This window comes from Equus asinus, chromosome 21, assembly GCF_041296235.1.
Source record: "Equus asinus isolate D_3611 breed Donkey chromosome 21, EquAss-T2T_v2, whole genome shotgun sequence".
NCBI classification, from domain to species: domain Eukaryota; kingdom Metazoa; phylum Chordata; class Mammalia; order Perissodactyla; family Equidae; genus Equus; species Equus asinus.
In genome coordinates, this window is record NC_091810.1 from 17719342 (window position 1) to 17743221 (window position 23880).

General features: G+C 53.0%; 1 protein-coding gene across 1 annotated transcript in view; it reads right to left on the reverse strand.

Moving 5' to 3' along the window:
• SLC6A11 (solute carrier family 6 member 11) overlaps positions 1 to 23880 on the reverse strand; it is a 122120-nt gene that overhangs the window by 76639 nt on the left and 21601 nt on the right. The window contains exon 5 of the mRNA XM_044754813.2: positions 17389 to 17521. Coding sequence (XP_044610748.1) covers positions 17389 to 17521 — 133 coding nt within the window. The remainder of the gene's footprint in view (positions 1 to 17388; positions 17522 to 23880) is intronic.

Below are 23880 nucleotides of genomic sequence, written 5' to 3' on the forward strand. Positions count from 1 at the left end.
TGTCCCTTTCTTAGATAATTATGTCACCCAAGCTACAACCCCTGTGTCATCTTTGATTTCAGCTTCTCTCTCTTGCCCCCTCTCCATGAATAGACTCACAGTCAGGGTCCACTGCCCCACAGCCCCTCACTGCCCTCACTGGGTGCAGCCAGCTCCAGTGGGCTCTCCCTCTCCCCCTCTCCTCCTTCTCCTCTCCTCGAGGCCTCACTGTCCTGAATTTTCTCCCCTTCCCAGAGAACTCAGCTTCCATACAGGTTCCCCCTCTCGGCCCCTAAGTCCTGTCTTAACCCCTCTGCCCTTCTCTCGTGTTCTCTCCCTGAGTATCTCACCTGTTCCTGGAGCTTCAATTTCATCAATCCTGAGATGCATGCTTTGAGCACTGTTCATCTCATCATCTCTGAACCCAGGATGCCCCCCAGGTGGCAGCTGCCATGCAGTTCCAGCTCCCGGAGTGGCAGGGACCGAGATCAGAGCTGTTCCCAGTATTATCACTTCAGCTGAGTTACGCCTTGGTTGGTTAAAATGTTTTAAATTAAATTAATTTAAATCAATTGCTGTTTGATGTTTAGAGTGTCTTTTTAAAAGATGACACTGTTTCTGCAGAAAGGCACAGAAACAGACAAGGGTGAAAGCTTATGCTGTAAAGCAAATATAAATCATTCGAGAACAGACCGCCGTCCCATATTTTCTTGCAAAGAAACAACCAAGTACTTAGGGATCTCAGCAGACACCCACGAGTAGATAAAGCTGTATTACACCGTTACTGCAGTCCTACAAACTGCCCGCTACTCTCTTCAGACAATACACCTGTGGAGGGAGACTGATGATTTCTTTGCAAGAAATAAAGAAACTTGAAAGCAACAAGAGCCTGGCGTGGTTATCCCATGTCACACAGGAATAAGTGGAAGGCAGTGCAGAGCAGATGAACAGGAGGTATTTTCGCTTCTGGTAAACATCCTTCTTAACTGGTAGCACTATGTACCTCTGATATATAAAATAATGATGTAACTTGGATCAGATGAAATATGGAATAGCAGGAGTTTCTCATCTTTTGGGGCATAGAGGCCCCCTCAAAAATCAGATATGTTGTACTTTCATTTTCATTTGCCCTATGTTCATCGCAGCACTATTCACAATAGCCAAGACATGGAAGCAACCCAACTGCCCATCAATGGATGAATGGATAAAGATGTGGTATATACACAACGGAATACTACTCAGCCATAAAAAAAGACAAAATCGTGCCATTTGCAACAACATGGATGGACCTTGAGGGTATAATGCTAAGGCAAATAAGCCAGACAGAGAAAGACAAACACCGTATGATTTCACTCACATGTGGAAGATAAACACACACATGGATAAGGAGAACTAGCGGTTACCAGGGAGGAAGGTGGGGGCAAAAGGGTTAAAGGGGCACTTATGTACAATGACAGATAAAAACTAGACTATTGGTGGGGCTGGCCCAGTGGCATGGTGGTTAAGTTCATGCACTCTGCTTCAGTGCCCCAGGGTTCACGGGTTTGGATCCCAGGTGCAGACCTACACACCATTCATCAGCCACACTGTGGTGGCGTCCCACATACAAAACAGGGGAAGACTGGCATAGATGGTAGCTCAGGGCCAATCTTCGTCACCAAAACAAAACAAAACAACTAGACTATTGGTGGTGAGCATGACAAAGTCTACACAGAAACTGAGCTATAATAATGTACACCTGAAATTACACAACGTTATATGCCGACATGACCTCAATAAAATAATTTTAAAAAATCAAGTGATAGCCATGGACCTCATCCTAGAAAAATGTACTTATCCACATGATCCCATAATTTTTATACAATTCCGAGGGATTCAGGGCTTCTTGAAGCATCCATGGACCCCAGGTAAAGAATCTTAACACCCATGCTGATGACTCCACTCCACACCCCTCTCCTGGGCTGCAGACCTCCCCGTCCGCCACCCAACCATCTCCACTTGCAGTCTTACAGGCATCACGAACATAATGGGGCCCCAGACAGATGCACTGTCTCACTCAACTCCAGCCAAACCTCTTCCTCCTACGGCATCCTCCATCCCCCCTATAGTACCACCACGCACCGAGCACTCAGGCAGCACCCTGGGGTTCACCCTAGACCTCCCTGTCCCCTTCACCGCCTACATTCAGTCACCAGGGGCTGACTCACGCTCTCGGGTGTTTCTCAAATCTGTCCTCCTCCCTCCATCCTCTTCTCTCCACCTCAAAGCCGCCACCACCTCCTAGTGAACTACTGCTACGTGGAGTCCAGCCTTGGCTCCCGTCTGCCATTCCGCATGTCACAATCACAGTGCCTTTTTATAAAGAAAACCTGGTCATGTCCCGCCTCTGCTTCAAGCCCTTCAGTGGCCCTCCATGGCTTTCATCTTCCTACGAGGCTCACCCACACACCCTTTGTAAGCTGGCCAGCACCCCTCTCTGCTCCCTCTCAGACTGCCCGCTCTGGCCACACTGAAGCTCTTTCTACTCCTTTCCTGAGCCATGTTCTCTCTCACATGTGCACAGGGACCACATTCTAGATGTCTGCCTTTGTGCTTCCAGGACCTACCACGGCACCTGCAACCCAGTAAAGGTTTAATACACGCACGTTGAATTAATCTTAAGGCACGTGGTTCATAAAACATCAACACAATGTGAAACGCCACAGTGAGGCAGAAAAACAGAGTGGGTTCCAGCCCAGCTCCGGGACCCTCAGCAGGTTACGGCAGCTTTCCAAGGCTCAGTGTGCACGTCCATAAAGCGGGAATGAGAATACCGACTTCGAAAGGCTGGTGTGAAGGTTAAACAATATGCTTTAAGTTGGTGGCTGCCAACAAAGCAGTGCTGTCCCCTATGTGGAGACACGTGGGGCCATTTCAAGTCATCACGAAGATGGAGGTGCAGCACTGAATGACCAAGGGCTAGGAAAGCTGGCAATACTGCCGTGCAGGGGCCAGTCCTCACACAGCAACAGCTGCCCTGTTCCTCACGATTTCCAAACGTCCCACCAGACACTCATGCATGGGGGTGGGGGCTGTTCATATTTATTAAGCCTAACTCTGTTTTACATATAATCTCAAAGTAATTCTACCTAATTTTAATATAAACTGAATTTTCCAGAAATGCAATTACCATGTAAATGAGGGAAGGCTGGACTCGCTTTTACTCAGTAATTTCCCAAGCATTATTCATCATTTCAGAAAATCATGTCACAGGGCGCTGCCACCATGGAGTCTGAGTGGCCAATGTAACACCTGCCCCTCGGTCCACACTTGTGTCTGCAGGGTTCGTGGTGATTCTGTAATAACTATGTGGCTTGCTCTCACCTCAAGACGGAAACCACAGAGAAGCAGCATGGACGGTACTCAGCACTCCTTTAAAATATAGCTGGAGTACTATATCGACCTTCTCGAACTTACCTGTGCAGTCAGATGATTCATGAATTGCATCTCGGGGTGGTAAATGTGCTGCTACAAAGCCTCGTCATAAACAAGGGGCGCTGGGCCTGCAAGTGGCCTCAGCGGCGCGGGGGCTGGTAGAGGCCCGGCTGCCGGGCTGACATGGAGCACGCACTTGCTTCCTGCTGTCCATACTATTATTGTCAGCTCACTGGGGCAGTCATAACTGCAACACAACATGTTTGTGACACAGGCTAAAGATCGGGCCTGGCTTCGGCATAGTGAACTGCTGTCTGCTCCAGGGTTCTCACTGGGGGTTCTGGTTCATTACACACGGGGGGCTGTCAAACAGGCAAGAAGGCAGCTGCTGCTGCAGCATAGAGCACAGTGTAAGGCCCGTCGGTGGCCCTTCACTTTCCCAAAACACACTCCTGCTCAAGAACCCTCGATGGCTCCCCACTGCCCATGGGATCACAGTCTGGCACTTGTGTTCCCCCCACCCTGAAGTCTGCCCCAGCCTATGGCTTCCCAACCTCCAGAGCCACCCCAACTCTCCCTTGCCTTAGTCCTCCTCCACTGGGTGGCCCAGCTCAGCTACTCCACTTGGCTGCCCTTCAAAGTAAAACCTCACCTCTTCCAGGAGGCCTTTCCAGACCCCTCTGGGCCACAGTGCTTCTCTATCCAAACCCCGCTGACTGTGCCACCATTTGACAGCTAACATACCCTGCAAAGTCAGTGAGTGAATTCACTTTCACCTCTCCACTAGACGAAGAACTCTCTTAGGTCAGAGGTTTATAAAAATTACGAGGAATCAAATAAAAACAGCAGCGATTTGCATGTTTACTGTGCGACAAGCACCCTGTGAGTATTTACACACATCCCCTCACTTAGGCCTCACGGCGACCCAGAGAGATGGGTGCTCTCCACGTCCCAGTGAAGGCGAGGAAAGAGCTCAAAGAGGCCCACGCCCAAGGTCGACGGAGGCAGAGCTGCGATTCAGAGCCCTGTTCACGCAGCCCTGCTCTCCTGCCTGTCCACCTCCGCGTCGCCCCCAGCGTGCTGGCACACGGTCAACACCCGGGCTGGTGGGTGACGACGTTCACCTAAGCGAGCAAGGGAGCCGACACCTTCCGAGGGCTCTGCATGCACTGGGGGGAAGAACACTGGTTTGGGGATCCATTGTGGCAGTCCTGGGCTCACACCCCGCCCCCTCCACTAGCTGTGCGACCCTGTGCACATCACTGAGCTCTCTGGGCCTCAGCCTTTTCATTTATAAAGTGGGCTTGCTAACAGAAACGCTGTGAAGGTTAAACTAATTCACAAATGCAGAGTAAGGGCCAAGCCCAATGTCGGGCCCACAGCAGGTGCTTCGTAAGTGATGTTTCCTTAGCTTAGGAGACCTGGGCTTCGAACCTTGGGCATCTGACTCCATCACACCCTCCCCATCTCCCCGATCCCTCAGACCCACGATCACCCCCCATGTCCTGCACTGCTGCACAGTAGGACCACACACGTTCCTACAGACCCTGCCTCAGGTTTCCCTCCACTCCCCTAAATCAGGTTCCCCTCTGCCGGTTCCTCAGCCGCTGTGGGGAGGCCCCGGCTGTGTGACCATCACGAAATGCTGTGGAACTTTCTCCCCAGGCAGTCGGACGGGTCCCAGCGCGTGAGAGGTATCACACACACTCAGCCAGCTGAATGCCCCCAACACCTACCAGGTCGCTCCCAGGGACAAAGAAACGCGTAAGAGGCCCTGATGTGCGATGGGTGCTCACTCAACATGTATGGGGAGGAACGAAGAGGGAAGAAAAAGGAAGAGAGGACAGAGAGAGAAGAAGGACGTAGCTAGCTTTGGGCCATTGTCCACAGTTCCTCTTTCTCCTCTGCCTTCGGGTAATTAATAACCACCCACACTTCACCGGCCAGCTCGTGGGTCTCTGCCTCCCGGGGCCATGTTTACCCTCAGCACAGGGAGGTTTTGTAATGGCCTGTTGACTTCTGCCTGCACTCTGACCTCTAAACTTGTCTAGAGGTGACATCCACAGTCCCGAGCACAGGACAGGGTACACAGGACACTCAATAAATATTTGCCTCCCGGGTAAGCAATTGCCCTGGGCCCGGAAGCCCAGCGGTCATGAGACAATGAGAGGCCAGCTCAGGGCCGCGGGATGCTGCTGCTGGGAAGAGCCATTGGAGAGTCAGGAGGAGGCCAGGTGGGACAGGGCGGGAGGGTCAGTGCTGGCTTCCTGCAGGAGGAGACAGCTGGCTGATGAGGGAGGGAGGGACGGAGGAAGGCAAAGTGCTGCCCGTCACCCTGCCGTGAGCGCAGGGAGGCCTGGGGCGAGGGGCAGGGACAGGGGCCGTGTGAGGGATGAGCCAGCGGGGTGAGGGAAACTGACATCTCCTCCCTCCAGGTAAGACAGGCGATTCTGGCAGAGGCTGCCCACCTTGTAAGCTTCCTAACGAGCTGCTCTCCCATGGGGAAGGACAGCCAAGCGAACAGAGCATTTCCTGCAGCATTTTCAATGATGTGAAAAACTGTGAATATCCTACCAGTCCAACAATCACGGAACAGTCTGTGATGTCATGGGTTATTCACTCAGTGGAGGTTAAAGACCATCTTTTGGCAAAATGGGGCGGGGGGGCGGGGAACGCTGTGCGATGGACTGTTAAATGGAAAGGCAAAACATTAACTTCTATCACGTTACGATTAAACAAGGTACAGACTATGGTTATACGCCTCTAAGTAGCAGAGGGGAAGATGCACACAATTCGAGGAGACTGTTTTTCGCTTTGGAACAGTTGTTACCATACCGTTCGGGCACAGCTGCCCCAGGTGACGGTAACTACCAGGGAGTCCTGAGGGGAAGCGTTACGCAATGGAAGCCGAGCCTGGCAGTGGGAGGCAAACGGCCTGGGCAGGCACGGCAGGGCGGCCTCTGTGCCCTCATCCCGGTGCAAAGTGGGGCACGTGTGGATGAAGGTGCTGGAAGGCTCTGTCTATGCACAGTCTAGGCTACCATCCCCAGGCACCCAAACACGAACTGAGGGGTTGCTGGGACAGTGTTTTGCAGATGTGATTAAAGGCCATCATCAGCCGACTGTAAGAAAGGGAGATGATCCTAGATAACCTGGGTGGGTGGGCCTGACTCAATCAGCTGAAAGGCCTTCCATGCAGAACTGAGGTGTCCCTAATGAAGAACTTCCACCTGCAGGCAGCAGCTTTGGCTCATGCCAGAGTCCCACCCGCCCTTTCTGACAGCCTGCCTTCCAGGTCCCAGACTTGCCCTGCCAGCCCCCAAAACCACCAATTCCTCACACTGAACCTCTCACTAGACATCTCCTTATGCTTCTGCTGCTCTGACTGAAGCCTGCCTGACACAGGTGACAATGGGGTGGGGACGAGGGGGGTGCAGTGGGAACTCTGGAGGAAGACAGTGACTCCTCATCAATTCCAACTGCTCTGGAGTGAGCTGGCCAACCGACTCTAGGCTGACGGCAACTGGGGGGCCTCTGTAACCTGCCAGCCCCCCAGTCAGCCATCCACCGCAGTCCACCCAGGCTCACAGCTCTCGCTGCTCCCCAAATGCCCCTTCAGGCCTTTGCTCATCACTGTTCCCACCACATCTGTCAGGGCCAGCCCACATGTCACCCCAGCCTGGAGCCTCTGGAACATGCTGACCCCATGTCCTCCCCTGCTCCAGCATGCTCTGGCTGCCAGGCCCCCAACTCAACCGTTCTCTCACTAGTGACACCAGCATAGCCCCTCACTTGTCACAGCACTTGTCATGCTAACCTTGAAAGAAGGGGGAACTGAGGCCTAGAGAGATGAAGTGACATGAACAGCCAGGGAAGGACAAGGTGGCCTGCACTGAATCACACAGTTGGCAAGTGGTGGGGCAGGATTCTCGACTCCAAACGCCAGCTCATTCCATCCTTCTTCATTGCTGTCTGTCTTTGTCTTCTCTGCCCAATTCTGGAGGGCAGGATGCACAGACAACAATTCTCGTAACCCACCCCCAACCAGTGTCTGGAACGGCACTAACATGCAGCAGGCACAAAATAACTACCACACTCGTCTCTGGTTTAGTTTTCCAACAGCACTGCGCTTCGACTGGCGCTGAGACCAAAGCAACTTTGACTCCTCCGTGCCTGCTCCGGAGGGGGGTCCCCGTTTCCCAGGGAGACACAGGCGCATGGGCAGGAGCCGCCCAGTGCCAGGCACCCGGAGGCGCTCGTGAGGGTTAACGGCACCCCCCAGGCCCCCTCGCAGTGCTCGAACTGGCTTTCTCAGGGGCGACCAGCCCTGCAGAACCCCTCCCACCCAGCAACCACTCGGACTTTGGGGGGCCTTTGTGCTCTAATAAAGACGGTATTACTGAGTCGCAAAGCCTCCCACTTTTCCAACCTTCTTCGCTGCCAGGGTTCCCGCTAAAGGTGAAGCGCTGTCATTCAAGGCCAAAGAAAGGGCTGAATCAAGATGCTAAACTCTTTTGACTTAATGTTACCATCTACGGCTCTGTGCGGACCACCGTTGTGGGAGAAGCCTCCCATCTCGGCACAAAGGCCCCTGGGCGGCCGCCTTGGGGGTCCCGGGTTCTGGGGGCCGAGGACAGGGATCTCCCGCGTGGCCGCCCGGGCTCTCTGCATGCATCTCATGAACGCTCTAGTTTCCTCTCTGAATGCAGACATCAGCCGGCCGCTGGGAGAGCCCCGCCACCAACGCCGTTCCCGCTCGCTTCGAGCGCAACAAAGGCCACTTGAGGGCCGGGAGACAGCGCTGCCCAGTTCCTTTCCTGGGCCTGTTCTCTCCCCTTTCACACATCTCCCCCTTTATTCCTCCCTTTACTCCTGCTTTCTGCCTCATTGAATCCATTAGCCACTTTATACGGTGCTCCCGAAGAATAAATTTTCTGTGTGGGGCTTCTGATGGCTTCCCCGCTGGCGACTCCAAGCCGGCTGCATCTCCATCTGGCAGCTCTCAGGCGGGCTGGCTGGGGCAGGCGCCCTCACCTGCCAAGGGGCCCCGCCCTGCTCCTCCCGACCCGGGCCGGCTCTGACTCCCCGTGATTCCAGGGCAAGCAGCTTGAGTCCTGGGAGCCTTTATCTTCTCATCTGCCAAATGGGGATGATGACAGTACCCTTCTCACAGGGTTGCTTCGAGGACTTAATGGGTTAATGCAGCGAGGGACTCAGGACAGCGCCTGGATCAAGCAAAAAGCCACTCAAGCATCTGCTTTACCAGATCATCATGCAGACGGCACGGGCTGTTTAAGAGTCCTTGTGCCACCTCCAATTCCTCCACTTGTTGGTGAATGAAGGGAGGGAAAGAAAAAAAAATCAATTCAAGGCTCTATGCGGCTGTTTCTGTGTGAGTGCGCCTGCCTGTGTGTGTGTGTTTTCTTTTTTCCTGCCTTGGTGTCCTGGAGCTCTGACAAGAATAAAAACAGAGCCCTGGAGCAGTGAAAAGGCAGGATTCTTCTTAAAATCCCAGCTAATCCTGCAGCTTCCTTTAAAGTGGCGAGGGGAGGAGGTAGGGAAGGGACCAGAATTGTTTTTGCAGCGTCCTCCCCTCCCAGCCACTGCTCCTGGAGACCAGGAAACGAGGGGGAAAAATCCATAAATCATCCACCGAGAGGAGGAGAGAGAAGGAACCGGGCAGGGGAGAGAGCAAAGAACAGGAGCCAGCTGGGGAGGGAGTGGGGGCAGCACGAGGGGACTCTGACTATCTGGTGGGCGGGATGGCTGCCTGCAGAGGGCAGAGCATCCTGGGCGAGCTGCCCCGATTCAAAAGCCAAAGGACAGCAAGGACTCGGACTCCTGTGCAACTTCAGGCCCTCCAGCACCAAAAAGTGTCTCTGATCTGATCACTTCTCTCCATTCCACTGCCACCCCCACGCTGGTCCCCCCTAACAGGGCTCCCCACAGCCTCTCTGTCCCCTACACATCCATGCACAACTAGCAGCCAGAGCCGGCTTCTAAGGGAGAAAATCAGATCATGCCATCCCTACTTAAAAACTTTCAGTGGCTCGCCATTGCACTTAGAATAAAACCCCTGACCCTCCACCACGGCCTGCGAGGTCTGTCCCTACGCATTTCCCTTGCCTTGTCTCATGCCGCCATCCTCCTCCACCACGGGCTCCGCCTGGCCCCAACTTGCTTCGCCTCTCCAATTCACCAGGCCCTTCCCACCTGAGAACTTCGTACGTGCTCCTCACCTGGCCAAGCCCTTCCCCTCCACCCCATCCCAGGTGGGGACTCCTCTTCAGGAGGGCTCCCCCTCACCCCTCTGAGGAGGTCCCCTGCCCCATTCTTCCCTCTCACAGCCCCGCTTCTGCCGTCCGCAGCATTACTGGACTTGTTCATTCTCTGCCTCCCTCACCAGGCCGTAAGCTCCATGGTCAGTGGGGGCCTTTTCACTCCCCACCAAAAAGAGCCCCCCACCTGGTGCCTGGCACATAGCAGGTGCACAGTGGGCACTTGCCGGGGTACTGAAAGCTAGAAGGAGTGAGTGAGCAACACCCACAGCAGGTGAGCATCTGGAAACAAGAAATAGCACATTCGGGGGCTGGAAAGGCTGGGTGAGATCTTAAGGATCCTTCAGAAAAGGTGTCCATTGCAAACCATCACTGTAGCTTTTCAGTGCTTGAAACGGTCCATCCTTTGAATGACAGCAGTTTAGATGTTAGTTTCTTGTTAAATAGCAAACAGTTTGCATGAATTAGTTTAATAGTTTAATAGTTTAGACATTTTCGTAAAGTGCCAGATAGTGAGTATTTTAGGCTCTGTGAGTCACATGGTCCCTGTCACGGCTACTCAACTCTGCTGCTGCATTAAAACAAAAACAGCCACAGACAACGGGTCAACGAACGGACGTGGCTGTGTTCCAATAAAGCTTTATTGACACAAACAGGCCGTGGGCTGGATGTGGCCCTAAGGCCATGGCTGGCCAATCCCTGGATTAGACTAAAGCCCAGCAAAGCCACAAGACAAGGACACATAGAATGACCAGCTTTTCAGTCTTCAACAAACACGCATAACAGGTACTGGGGAAATATCACAAAACCACAATGTTGCTTCACATGCTGTCATAGCATACAACAGAATAAAGACAGGAACAACTAGACTTTACCTGAAAGTATTGTTTCATAGAATACAAGGGATTTCAGTCGTCTCATTCTGGATGTCAGCTGTTATGTTTGCTCAAATGGGAAATTCTGAGAGTCATTTTCACTCTGGAGGGACTGCGGAGACACCGAGGGCTCAGTATTTGTTGAATGTGTGGCTGAACGGATGGATAACAAAAATGGAGATAGGGTGTTTCCCTGGGTGACTATAAAAGCAGACTCCGTCAGTAATTGGATGAGAGGTAAAGAGAGAAGTTGTCAAAAGTGACTTAATGGTTTCAGGCCTATGAAACCAGGGGGAGAGCTAGTGGCAGGGAGGGGCAAGATGAATTTGGTTGGTGAATAAAAAACAAGGTAAGAGCAAAGACAGTCTTTTCAATGAATGGACATCCACATGTAAAATAATGAATCTAGACTTAGATCTTACACCCTTTACAAAAATTAACTCACAATGGATCATAAACCTAAACATAAAATGCAAAACTATAAAACCCCTAGAAGGTAACAGAGGAGAAAACCTAAATGACCTGGGGTATGGCAATGACTTTTTAGATACACCACCGAGGGCATGATCCATGACAGAAATAACTGATAAGCTGGACTTCCTTAAATTAAAACTATTTGCTCTGTGAAAGACAATGTCAAGAGAATGAGAAAACAAGCCACAGACTGGGAGAGAATATTTGCAAAAGACACATCTGATAAAGGACTGGTATCCAACGGACACAAAGAACTCTTAAAACTCAACAAGAAGAAAACAACCTGATTACAAAATGGGCCAAAGACCCTAACAGATATCTCACCAAAGAAGATGTACAGATGGTAAATAAGCATATGAAAAGATGTTCCACGTCACCTGTCATCAGGGAAATGCAAATTAAAACCACCAGACACCACGACACCCCTGTCAGGATGGCCCAAGTCCAAAACACGGACAACACCGAAAGCCGGTGAGAAGAGGGAGCAGCAGGAACTTTCACTCGTTGCTGGGAAGAATGTGAAACGGTACGGCCACTATGGAAGACAGCTTGGCAGTTTTGTATAAAATTAAACATACTCTTACGATAAGACCCACAACTGCACTCCTTGGTATTTATCCAAAGGAGTTGCAAACTTATGTCACACAAAAATCTGTACACAAATGTTTACACAGCTTTATTCATAATCACCAAGCTCGGAAGCACCCAACACATCCCTCAGCAGGTGAATAAACTGGAACATCCAGACAATGAGATATTATTCAGTGATAAAAAAGAAATGAGCTATGGAGCCATGAAAAGGCACGGAGGAACACGCATGTTACTAAGTGAAAGAAGCCGGTCTGAAAAGGCCACCTACCATATGATTCCAATGATATGACATTCTGGAAAAGGCAAAACTATGGAAACAGTAAAAAGACGTGGCTGCCAGGGGTTGGGAAGGGGGGAGAAGCAGCAGCAGGGCACAGAGGATTTTCAGGGCAGTGAAACTATTCTGTATGATACCATGTTGGTGAATACACGTCATTACACATCTGTCAAAACCCACGGAATGTACAATACCAAGAGTGAAGCCTGACGTAAACTACGCACTCCGGGTAATTACGTCGTGTCAGTGTCAAATTGTAACACACGTACCACTCGGAGGATGTTGACCGTGGGGAGGCTACGCTTGCCTGGGGTAAAGCGGTATGTGGGAACTCTATACCTCCCTCTCAATTTTGCTGTGAACCTAAAACCGCTCTAAAAAATAAAGTCTTTAAAAACAAAAACAAGAAAAACAAGAACACAGGAAAATCACCAAGATGTCTCCAGGTTCCGGTCACTTGATTTCAATTATCCATGTTCCAATCATCTAGAGTGAAAGTGTTTGTCCTCTAGATGACAAGTGAGAAACAGCCCGGAAGTTTCCTCCTGAAGAAAGCAGGTGTTCCGGAATCCTGCGTTTTCTCAGGACTTAATATACACCTGAGATGGGTTCTTATTTACTTTTTTTAATCCAGTCTTCCGGAACTTCCTGAAGAGTCCAGAGAGAGGAATAACAACACAGAACCAGAACTGCAGCCGTCGCCCTGGGGCCGGGGATAGACAGCCAACTGGGCACCAGCCGGGTGCTCAGACCACGATGGATGTGCTCACGTTGAAGCTGCACATGGACTCCCAGCTGGAGGTGTCAGAGCAGACGAGGGAAGGCAGACAGGCCCAGCTCCGCTCTTTCCAAGTGGGGTGGCCTTGGGCAAACCTTGCAATCTCTCTGGGCCTCCACTTCCTTATTTGTAAAATAGGGTTTAGACGTAAACACCAAGATGCCTCCCAGCTCTGACACGCCATATTCTAATCCTCCAGAGCCAGTTCTCAGCCATGAGAATCCTGCGTTCTTCGGACCTGATCGTCTAACTGTTCTGTTTAATGCCAGCACCAACAGGTACACTGAGTCGCAACTGCTTACGTGTCTGTGTCTGCCCTGCTAGGCTGCACACTCTGCGGGACAAGCCTGCCCAGTGTCCTCTCCACCGTATGCCAGCGCCTCGCAGGGAGCCCCGGACACACGCAGAATTCATTCATTCCACAGATGTTTATTAAGCAAAGTTACGTGGCACCTTGCCACGCGCTGAAGCTGGAACCTAGTTAGTATCTCTCAGCCCAGCGCAGCTTCTTCTGGGGGTGGCGGTCACCTGCTCTGACCCTGGGGAGATCCCAAATGCCAGTCTCTGTGATGTCAGAAGACTATGGCACCTGAGGCAGGTGTGCAGCACAGGATGGAGCTGAAGGACACCTGCGGAGGTTGTTCCCGGGGGAGACGCTCGGGCCAGCGCAGCCTGGGGTCACGCACTGCCCCCCGGCCGCTGAGAGCATGGCCACGCCTTCACCTACGGCCTGTCAAGGCCTCACTGGGACCTACCTGTTCGTGACCTGATCCCAAATCTCGCAGCTGAAAGGCAGAGCCTGCAGTGCCAGCCTGGCCGCCCTGAGCAGGCGACGTGCTCGTTGAAGTGACTTAAAGTGGGGGTCATAGTTTTTACCCTGGAGACAGGAGGGGGCCAGGAACTTTTTCTCGAACTAATGAAATTTCAGAAATTTCTGTTTGAGGCCTGAGTATGAGAAGTGGGCTGAAACTTGGGATGAAGAGGAAATGCCAACTCAGCCGTGGCCTGGATGATGGTGGGAAGATGGGGTTCTCTTTGATGAGCGGCCTCATGAAAACAGCTCTGGCCAGGGTTCTGCAGGCAGGGGGCAGGGGTGACCTCTGCCCACTCAGGAAGACTCAGATGACCCAGTGTTTATTTTTAGCTGTTTTTGTACAGAACCTGATAAACCTTTGGACGTTGGGCTCATGTCCAAGGTGAGGCAAGGAAGAAAGAGTAACAAGAGCCTCAGACCCTCTCCTGAAGAGCCACGTGCCCATCCAGGGACTCCTGGTCTCCTGAAGCTGTCAGATGTCACCCCAGGGACCCCTTCATCATTTGTAAACCGTGAGGAAGTTGGGCCAACAGGCTCTAGTTATCCTGACCCAACACTTACTTGCTGTGTGCCCTTGGACAAGTCCCTTCCCCTCTCTGAGCCTCAGTTTCCACATGCATAAAATAAGGGTCGGGGTGGACCAGATGGTCTCTAAGGAATCTCACAGCTCCAGCAAACCACATCTCAGCCTGGATGCTGACCCCGGTCTTGGGCGTGGAACACAGGGAAGAGCCCAAGAAACCCAGCCTTCAGGAAAATGCTTAACTGGCTCATCTGATTTCAGCATTTCCCTTAAAAGCACCACTTAGATCCAGCTGCAACAAACAACCATTGAGCACCTACTGTGTGCTAAGCTATCTCATTAACCACCTTTTCATAACCAGCCCATAAGAAAATTGTCACTGTCCCCATGTCACAGATGACAGGCACTACGGTACACTCTTCCACAGTACGGGTCATGAGGTCACCAAGGCTTGGGGTTAATCCTGGCCCCCTGCTTCCTGCCTGAGGTCCCCGAGCACGTCAGGTAACCCTCTGAGCCTCAGAGCCTCAGTTCCTCATCTGTGACATGGAGCTCCTGCAAGCCCTGTCTCATGGGCTTGTGTCAAGGTCTGAATGGAAGGGGCATGCGAAGTACTCAAAGTAATATTACTTATTACTCCTTATCAGTATTATTACTGCTGCCATCCTTACCATTTCTACTAGAGGTGAGAAAGAGTAGGCTCAGGAAGGAGGTGGGAAAGGACGTCACTCAAGATACCACAATGCTCTAAATTTTAATCGAGTCCAAGGACAGGCAAGGTGGGAGTAGCTCTGGGTCCACGCTGAGGAGCAAAGTGGCCACACAACTCTGGTCAGTCTAGGCAACCTCCAGCCTCAGGGTCTCTGCTAGAAAGGAGAGGCAGGTCTCCCCAGCCTGCAGGATCTGACATGATTGTGCAGATGAAAGACCCCAGGTGGGGGTCGAGCGAGCAGAGTCCGTGGGTGTACACTCTGCCCTGACTCCCCGCACGCCTCTTCCAAAATGCCCAAGGACGCAGCCTGCCCCTCCTTCCGGGAAACCCGGTCCCTGCATTAGAGTTCTGACACACAGGCTCCACGGCCCAGCCAACGGCTAGTGGCCCCACCATGCGATCGAGCTTCCTCCTGAGGGCTGAGTGGAACCAAATTTCGCCACGGCCTACGTCCTGGGCCCAGGTGTGCAAGGCCACATGTGCACACAGACAACTGACACGTGTGCACGCGCCAAAACCCCATCCCAGCAGCCTCGCCGCAACCACACACAACGCCACCCAGCCAAGCCCCGCGGCCACAGCCTTGGCTACCCAAGAAGGCATAAGTAGAGCAGACGGAAGAACAACGCCAACCCTGCCCCTCCTCCCATCTCCTTACGGTTCACAAAGTGCTCTCACACACGTTATCTGGGTAGGGCAGAAGCCATGCTTTAATCACCTCTAGATGTCCACTGAATAATGCGAGGTATGGAGTAAATACTCAGAAACTACTTCTGGAGTGAGTAAATTTCATCTGTATAATGAGGTTTCTAAAAAATCACCACTACTCAGTACTTACTACTCATTACACGCTCTGCTAATGTGCTGAATGGGCATCCTTGCATTTCCTCCTTCAAACACCTGTGAGGCGAGCGAAATTATCAACCCCCGTTTTGCAGAAGAGGAAACTGAGGCTCAGAGAAGTTAAGTCATGTGCCCAAGGTCACAGCTAGTGTGTGACGGCCCTGAGATGTGAATCCTGACTCCAGGCCTGGTCCTCCCCTGCAGTCACGGTCTTCTCCTCTATAGGTGGAAGAGGCAGCAGGGAGGGCAACAGGAGCCACGTGTGTGTGTCTGAAGAAGTATACCAAGACTGCAATAATTTTTATATTTGGAAAACCAGGAAAATTCTATTGTGTTTATGGTTCAACCCAGAGAAAGCAAAGATCAGCAAAACTGTCTTGGCTAAAGGGACACGAGAGTCTCTGTTCCACCTTCTCTGGTCCCCAGGCACAGTGATGATGACTTTTCAGTACGTCCCCAGCCTCCTTGTAGCCCATGGCATAGCGCTTGTTGAACTCTCTTCTCTGCTCCCCTAACTTCCCTCCTGCAGCTCCACCACCTCCAACGTTCTAGTAGTTTCCTCTTGATCCCACCTGCCACTGTGGGAGCCAAGGACACCATCTTCTGTAAAAGGACCCAGAGTTGTTAACTTCTGTTTCCTTGGAGTTTTTATCTCTAGCCCCTGCCCTAACCAATGGCTTAGAATAAAGTTTATGAGCAACTGCCTACCAGAAGCAGGCAGGCAAGAAGAGACGTGGTCAGGGTGACCTGGGCATAAGAAAAGCTTTATTTTCCTCTCTTCCATGAGAATAAACAAGAAGCACAAGTGAGGAAACTAACAGCACTGACATTCAGCCACAGGATCAGTGGCAATAGGGAATGGTGGGGACTGTGGCCAACCAGAGTACCCTTGGAAGGAGGTGGCCGCTGCTCAGCTCAGCCAAATGCTGCCATGTAGGTATGGGGGTCCAGTGCTGCCAAATGTTTCAACTTCCCAAGGGAAGCCAGAATCATATTTCATTTTTCTACGTGAAATCTCCTGATTTCTAAATGTTGGCAACCAATTCTTCCCCGCCCCTGTCTTTTTTAAAACAGAACACATGAGTGGGCTGGACGTGGCCATGAGCTATAACCTCTGTATCCATCCTTGTGGTACAGATGGCCATGCTCCCCAGACGACCCTGGGCTCCCCTACGTTTCCAAGCCTCCCTTGCAGTTAGGTGAGGTTGGGCCTCAGGTCCTGGCCAGCGGCCTTTGAGTGGAAGAGCCATAGTAACTTCCAGGCCAGGGCAGTTAAAAGCTGGCTGACTCCTTCCATTTCTCTTCCACTGATGAGGTGCTGGCCCTGGAGGCCACATGGTGCAGGTGGCCCAGCAAAACAACAAGATGGAAGTGGCTGCCTTTCCCTCTATAGATGCCAAGCGAGAGAGACCGCAGGGTCTGTCAGTGGAGGCCAGCAGCATCACCTGGCCTCGCACACTCCTCGAGCGTACATCTGAACTCTAAAAAACTACACGGAGGTAGTTTAGCACTTGCCGGGTTTCAAAGCACTTTAACTCCCCTTTCCTTGTGCGACTCTCAGCTCAGGAAGAAGATGGGATATAGCTTTGCTGTTTCACAGATGCAAACGGAGGCTCAGAAGGTAGAACAGAGCAGCCCTGAGGTGTGCGGCCAACAAGTGGTGGACTGGGCTCCTGAGGGGCCTCCCAGCCCAGTGCTTCTCCTCCCTCCCGACTTAAGAGCCAGCCTTTGCCATGTGAACCCCGCACTCTCCGGGCCTCCAGTGAGCTCAAGCAAGGACAACTTGCACCCTCCCTGGCCGTGGCTCATTGCTTGAAGATCACCTCCTACCTTCCCCGTGGACTTGGTCCCCTTCCAGATACAGAAGTAGCAGATGGTCCAGGCAGCCAGGAGACACAAGGCCAGCTCCCAGCGGAGGTTCCCGATGTGCTCGATCCCATCCGAGATGGCCAGGACCCGGCGCCTGCAGAAGGGAGGGCCGAGAGTCAGGGCAGCTGCAGACGGCCCACCTCGATCCCCACCGCGGGCAGAGGCAGAGCTAGTGCTGCAGAGGGGCAGGGACGGCCCACTCCCTCCTCCGCACACCCCCAAAGCGTCTTCTCTGAGCCAACCCGGGGGCGGGCGCGTGGGCCGCAGAGAGGAACAATCCCAGCCCCCTGCCTTCATGGACTCGCTCCCCGGGGGAGAGATGGGCCAGTTGGAGATGGTTTACCATCTGGCGTGGTCAAGGCTGTGACGGAGGAGGCACAGGGCGTTGGGAAGACCAAGAAGCCCCTGGCCTACCTCGGGGGTATTGGGAGATGGCAGGGCTGTCCACAGACAGTCCAGGGCCTCCCTCAGGGGAGACTATATGTCCCTGGCCTGCTGAACTCGACGGTGGCCACAGGACTCGTCACTTCAGACAGAAGCTTTCAGAGCCGGGTGGTGTGGATCACCATGTTCTTTTTTTTTATCATTCCTGTCCTGACAAAGGGCTGGGTCAAGATGCAGCCTCTAGAAGGCTGAGTTCCTGAGTGAACATGTGAGCCCTCCGCCACCCTGTGTCCGAGATGCTGTGTGAGCAAGAAATATACTTTGTTGCTTTAAGCTCCTCTGATCTTTGGGGGCTTTTGTTACTGCAGCATAACCCGACCTGTCCTGACTGCTACAGAGGACCAGGGAAAGCTGCCTGGAAGAAGGGATGTTTGAGCCAAACCTTGAAAGATGATGGCATTTAGCCAAGGGAGCGGAAGGGTAAAGACTGGTTTAGGTCAAGAGAATAGCACAAGAAAAATCCAGAAAGCAGAGCGCGGGATACCTGGAGAACACTGGAGCACGGGGATCAGAAGACACAAGCAGGAGTGGTCCCAGAGGGACATCATGGAGCCTTGACCAGCATGCTGAGGGGAGGGGTGTCTCAGATGGCCCCGGGCACAGGAGAGCGGGGACCCCTGGGTGCACGAACCAACATTCCAGCCACGGCCTTCCCTCAACCCATAAATTCTTCAGCTGACACAGGCCTGGCTCCCAGGACCCACGCCTGAGGATTGTGTTTCTTTAAAGTCAAACTCGCCACGCTCCATATTGTGCAGAACCATGGCACCAACACAAACTCGCTCCAAAGCTGCTCCACAAACCCCACTCCAGCTGCCAAGCCACCCCCCCAGACCACGCCAGTCGCCTCAGCACTCTGGGAACATCCTTTGAGAGAGCAGCTCCCATCCCACCAAGCAAGAAAGCCTCCCTCAGTGTCTGTCTCCCTGGGAATCCGCTCGGGGCCTGATTCTCCATTAATTACTCAATGACACCAATTAGTACTGGTCTGCAGGCTCCCTCCAGCCCCAAACCCCGCCGGAGAAACCAGACAGGCCCCCAAACAAAATCAGGCTGTGTGCAGCCACGGATTTATGCAAAAGGAAACCAGCCCTCAGAACTATGGCCAGAAGTGGGAGCGTCCACTTACATACACATTTATGGAGCACCTGCTGTGTGCCGGGCACTATCTTGATACCGAGGATAAACAGATGCACATGGTTTGGCTCGTGCCCCCACTAGGATAAGATGGACAAAAAAGAAGTGCAAGCTATTCGAGAAAGAAAGGAGGCAGCCACATAGTTATAACAACAGTTACTTTATCTGCTTCTGATGTCTTAGCGTATCTGGCTGTAATTCGTTTTAAAACTACAGACCTTATTAAATGAACCCTTCAAGAGTTTCTATTATTATAACAGAGTGGCGGGCCCCAGAGCACGGTCCTTGTGGGATACTTGCCAAAAACACAAAAATCCCTGTGCCCATCCCGGACCCGCTGAGTCCGAATCTCTGGGGTGGCCCCCAGGACGGTGCATTGTGCCACGATTCCCCAAGGACTGCTTAGGCACCATACAGCTGGAGCACCAGAGAAGCAGAGTTTCCTGGCAATGAGGAATGACCTACAAACTCCACCTGAATCGTTTTTAACCTTTTTTTCTTTTTGGCGAGGACTTGGGGAGGGAGTCAGGGATCCTCTGAGAAGTTACTGAAGAGATGGACTTTCTCCCCAGAGAGATGCCTTGATGCACCGACTCACTCCCAGAATTTTGAAGGAATTTCAGGATGCTCACCGACTCCCTTGTCTCCAGATTAAGAGCCTCGGAACCAACCAATACCTATCACCTTACAAACTGCCCCCCAAAGCGTCCCAAATGCCCATCAGCTGGTGAATGAGAAGGGACAGACCAGAGCAGGAGAGAGAGTGGCCGTGGCAGGTGGGACCGACCTGGGTGTGCCGTGCCCCAGTCCGTTCTGGACTGAATTTTTCACGAAAGAAACACTCACACCAGGTCCCTGGCTAGCAGGGGGGCACACACATGCCTTCTGGTTGATGTAGTTGTTTTCTGAACGGGGAATCTGACAACTGGAAACCGCACGGGGACAGAGGGAGAAAGAAGGGGCTGAGCCCCCCGGAGCAGGCTCTCCCAGCTCTCGGGCCCCCTCACTTCCCCACTCCGGAGGCTGCAAACTTTTGAGTCATGCAGGCTGCTTCAGCGCCCTCTTGCTTAATTGAACAATCTAATTCTCAGAATGGGAAGCAGATCACTAAAAGCTACGCAGGATGAATTGCTCTTTTGTCCCACCAGACACTGTTGGAAAACATCCTCAAACTATTTTCTTTAGGTTTTACCCACGCTGACTCTGACTAGCAATGGACCTCGAGTTCCTTAAGGAGGGGACTCGGGGGCCGGGTTCTCAGCCTGCAGGGCCGTGGGGCTGTTCTGAACCCCACAAGGGCAGCCTTTGAGAGCCTGGGGGCTGGGACACTCCACTCGGAGACTTGGAGAAGGCACAGCTCTTCCTGGGAAAAAGCTCTCTTAATGACTCTCCCCCATGAAGCGCTGGGACAGAAGAAAGGTCTGAATAAGGAGGAGGTTGCTGCCAACACCCTGGCCAAAAAGGGCCAGAAACAGACCTCCCGACACCGTTCAGAGAGCGGGAATATTGAAGACCAGAGGGGCCTCCAAGGCATTGAGGAAATATTACTCATTTACTCAAGTATTACTATGCACCTACTATGAGCCAGGCATGAGGGCAGATTCTTCATGAAGCATCTTTTTCTGGCCATAAGAGTAGAATATTTCTGGAGATTTCCACCAAGAGGCAGAAATCTCAGGCATAATGCCTCTGCTTCCTAGTTGTTGGCAAAGACAGAGATGGGCTGGGCTGAAATCCAAGCTCTGCTCCTTACCAGCTGTGTGACCCTGGGTAAGGGACATCACCTCTCTAAGCCACAGCTTCCTGTTCCTCATCTGTAAAATGGGAACGATGACAGCTCTCTTATACAGGTTTTAAGTACAAACTCATCTAACTCTCAACAGTCCTCGAGGGAGGGACAATTCTTAGCATCACTTCAAAGACGGGGAAACTGAGGTGCAGAGAGGTTAAGAGACTTGCTCAAAGTCATACCAGGAGCAAGCGACAGGGCTGGGATCTGAACTCAGGGCTCCCGGCTCCAGAGCCCACATTTCCAGCCTCAACGCTCTCTCCTAGATCCCCCCATCGCACTAAAGTCACCTGTTCGTAAGTGAAAGCTGTGGTAAATGCGCACCCCAAAGCTGTCTCCGTGTCTTTGTGTGCTAAGTAAAGGAGTATACAACAGGTGTCCTTCATGCATTTATTAATCTACTCATGTAATCCTTACGAAAGCGTCTTCAGTGTGCCAGGTACTGTGTACACCTGGGGGTCCTAAAGAGCTGTGTTCTAATAGGGAAGGCCGATGAGGCACAGAGCAAGGTGTGGAGAGGGTCATACAGAGATAAGCCAGGACCCTCACTGGGATCTGGCCAATGTCAGGATGTGGGGGTGGGGTGGGGGGTGGATTTGGGGCAGACAGGCCATCAAGGGCAAAAGCCAGGAGGCTGGAGCAAAGGCTCAGCGAGGCCAGGGAGGGGCACCAAGGGGCAGGTGAGAAGTGGCACTGAGGACGAGGCTGGAGAGGAAGTAAGGGTCGGACTGTGAGCCTTGCTGAGGAGCTAGGGCTGCATCCCGAGGGCGATGGAGGCCCAGAAGAATCTTAAACAGCGGCGAGACCCCATCAGATACACGTTTCAGAAAACCCTCCGGCGGCATTGGGAAGAATGGACGGTAAGGGTGGAACGGGGCAGGGCGTCCAGTGCAGAGAATTTTGCCTTGATTTGGACAATAAACCAGGAGGGTGAGGACCAAGGAAGGAGAATGGCCCTGGAGGGGAACGGGTAGGTTTGAGAGCAGGTGACTGCCTGGGGGTGGTGGGTAGCATGGAGGAGGGAAGTCCAGGCTGACACCCAGGTTCCTACCTGGATGAATGGGGGCTCATCAGCTGATCAGGAATGAACTGCAAGTGGGGTAGACGAGGAGGCGGTGGAGGATAAAATCTCTTAGACGAGATGACTCTGAGGTGTTTGAGGGACCCCATAGCTGCAACGCCCAGAGGCAACTGGGTCTCGGGGTGCAAAGCTCAGAAAAGAGATGCAGGGAGAGGGTTAAGACCTGAGCCCTCGGCCATCGGGGTGCCCCGTGAGAGCACGAGGCTGCCTGCAGAGAGCGGGAAAGTGGGGGCCTCGGAACCCCAGCACTGAAAGGGCAGACAGAGGAAGGGAGGGGCCCTTGAAGGAGGCGGAGAGGGTGGGCAGAAGGGCAGGGAGACAAGAGGAGAAGGAGGCTCCCCTAAGGCAGAGACAGGGAGACGGAGAGAGAGGGCTTCCAGAAGCGGGGCAGCCATCTGCCAAGGGCAGCAGGGCGCAGCGGGCAGGGAGAGCGGCTGCAGGATTTGAGACCTGCAGGGGTGGGTGAGGCAAGGAGAGCTGTTCCCTGCTCCCCGCAGACTTCAGAAGGTGGGGGAGGGGAGCAGATGGGAGGTGAGACCCTGGTGAGGAGGCTTTTTTGGAAAGTTTGGCTCTGATGGGTCAGAGACAGGGGTAGCTGGTGGTGGGGGGACCGAGAGGTGAGCTTAAAAGCAGCTGGCAGCAGAGAGGACTGCGGCAGGCACCACCCAAGAGCCCTCACATCTGTCTGCACTGCAAAGGCATTATTACACCCATTTTACAGGTGGGGAAACTGAGGCCCAGAGAGGGGAAGCAACTTGCCCAGCTTGGGACTTAAAACCAGGTTCTTCTGATGCCCACACATCCCACTGCCTCACTAGAAACTGACCCCGGAGAGAGGATGCTTCCTGCCTGAGGCTTCTCCTCCGTCCTTCACAGCCAGAGGGCAGTGGCTGGAACCCCAAACCCGTTCCTGAGGCATCGCCATCATTTCACCCACACAGAGGGGCTGAGTCTGGAGAGAAGGAAACAGCCTCAGAACTGGAGCTTCCCCTCCAAACACTCCAGCGTCCAGGGCCAGGAATGGCTGGACCAGAGAGGGCAGAGATGGGGCAGACCCCTCTCTCCCACCACCGGCAGAGAGCCCAGAGGCTGGGTGGGAACGGCTCCCTGCCAGCCTGGGGAGGCCTCATCTTAACGTCCAGCACACAGCCAGCGAACACATCACCTTTCTCCAAACTGCCACAGAGGAGGGTGCTGCCCTGGCTGCAGAGACCACCCTCCGCGCCAGCGCCAAGAGGCTGGGCGATAAATAGCCTTGCTCGGCCCTCCTTTCTGGTCTCCCAAAGCAACAAACAAACAAAAAGGGCCCATCACCAAACAAACGTGCCTTCCCTGCCCCCTCCAGAATCCCTCGGCCTCGGGTTCTGCTCTCACCTCTCCAGGAAGGAAGAGGCGCAGCCCCGACTCTCCCCACGTGTGGGGCCTGCTCCTGCAGTGCCCATAACAGAAGTCCTGAACCAAGCTGGGGAGTCAGGGCAGGGCCCTCCTCGGCAACAAATCCAGGCCTTGGCATCATGCATTCATTCAGCCGGTCCTACGGGGTGCTAACTACATGCTGAGTACCCTAAGGACAGTGACAGTAAAGCAGGGTGTTGCGCCCTCAGGGAGCTTCCCCTCCAGGAATGTCAAGATAACGACAACAAGGGCAGTGACAGCCAGCATTTCCTTCATGCCTACTCCTGGGGTGAAGGCCACTATTATTCCCATTTTACAGGTGGGAAAACTGTGGCTTAGGGAAGTAAAATGCCCAGGAAGGCAGAGGCGGAGCCTAAAGCCACATCTGTCTGACTTCAGAGGGAGAGCTTGGCCCCCCTGCCCAGCCTTGGGGAGGATGGACCGGACACGTGTCACTCAAGGGACACAACTAGGGACCTAAGTTGTCATGAGGGGTCTGGGTTACGCTCCACTTTCCTCCATCACTGCAGAAATCCTCCTTCCAGGCCACACAGACATCCCCACAGGTCCCCAAACAGACCTGCACGTCTCCACTGTCCAGGGCTCA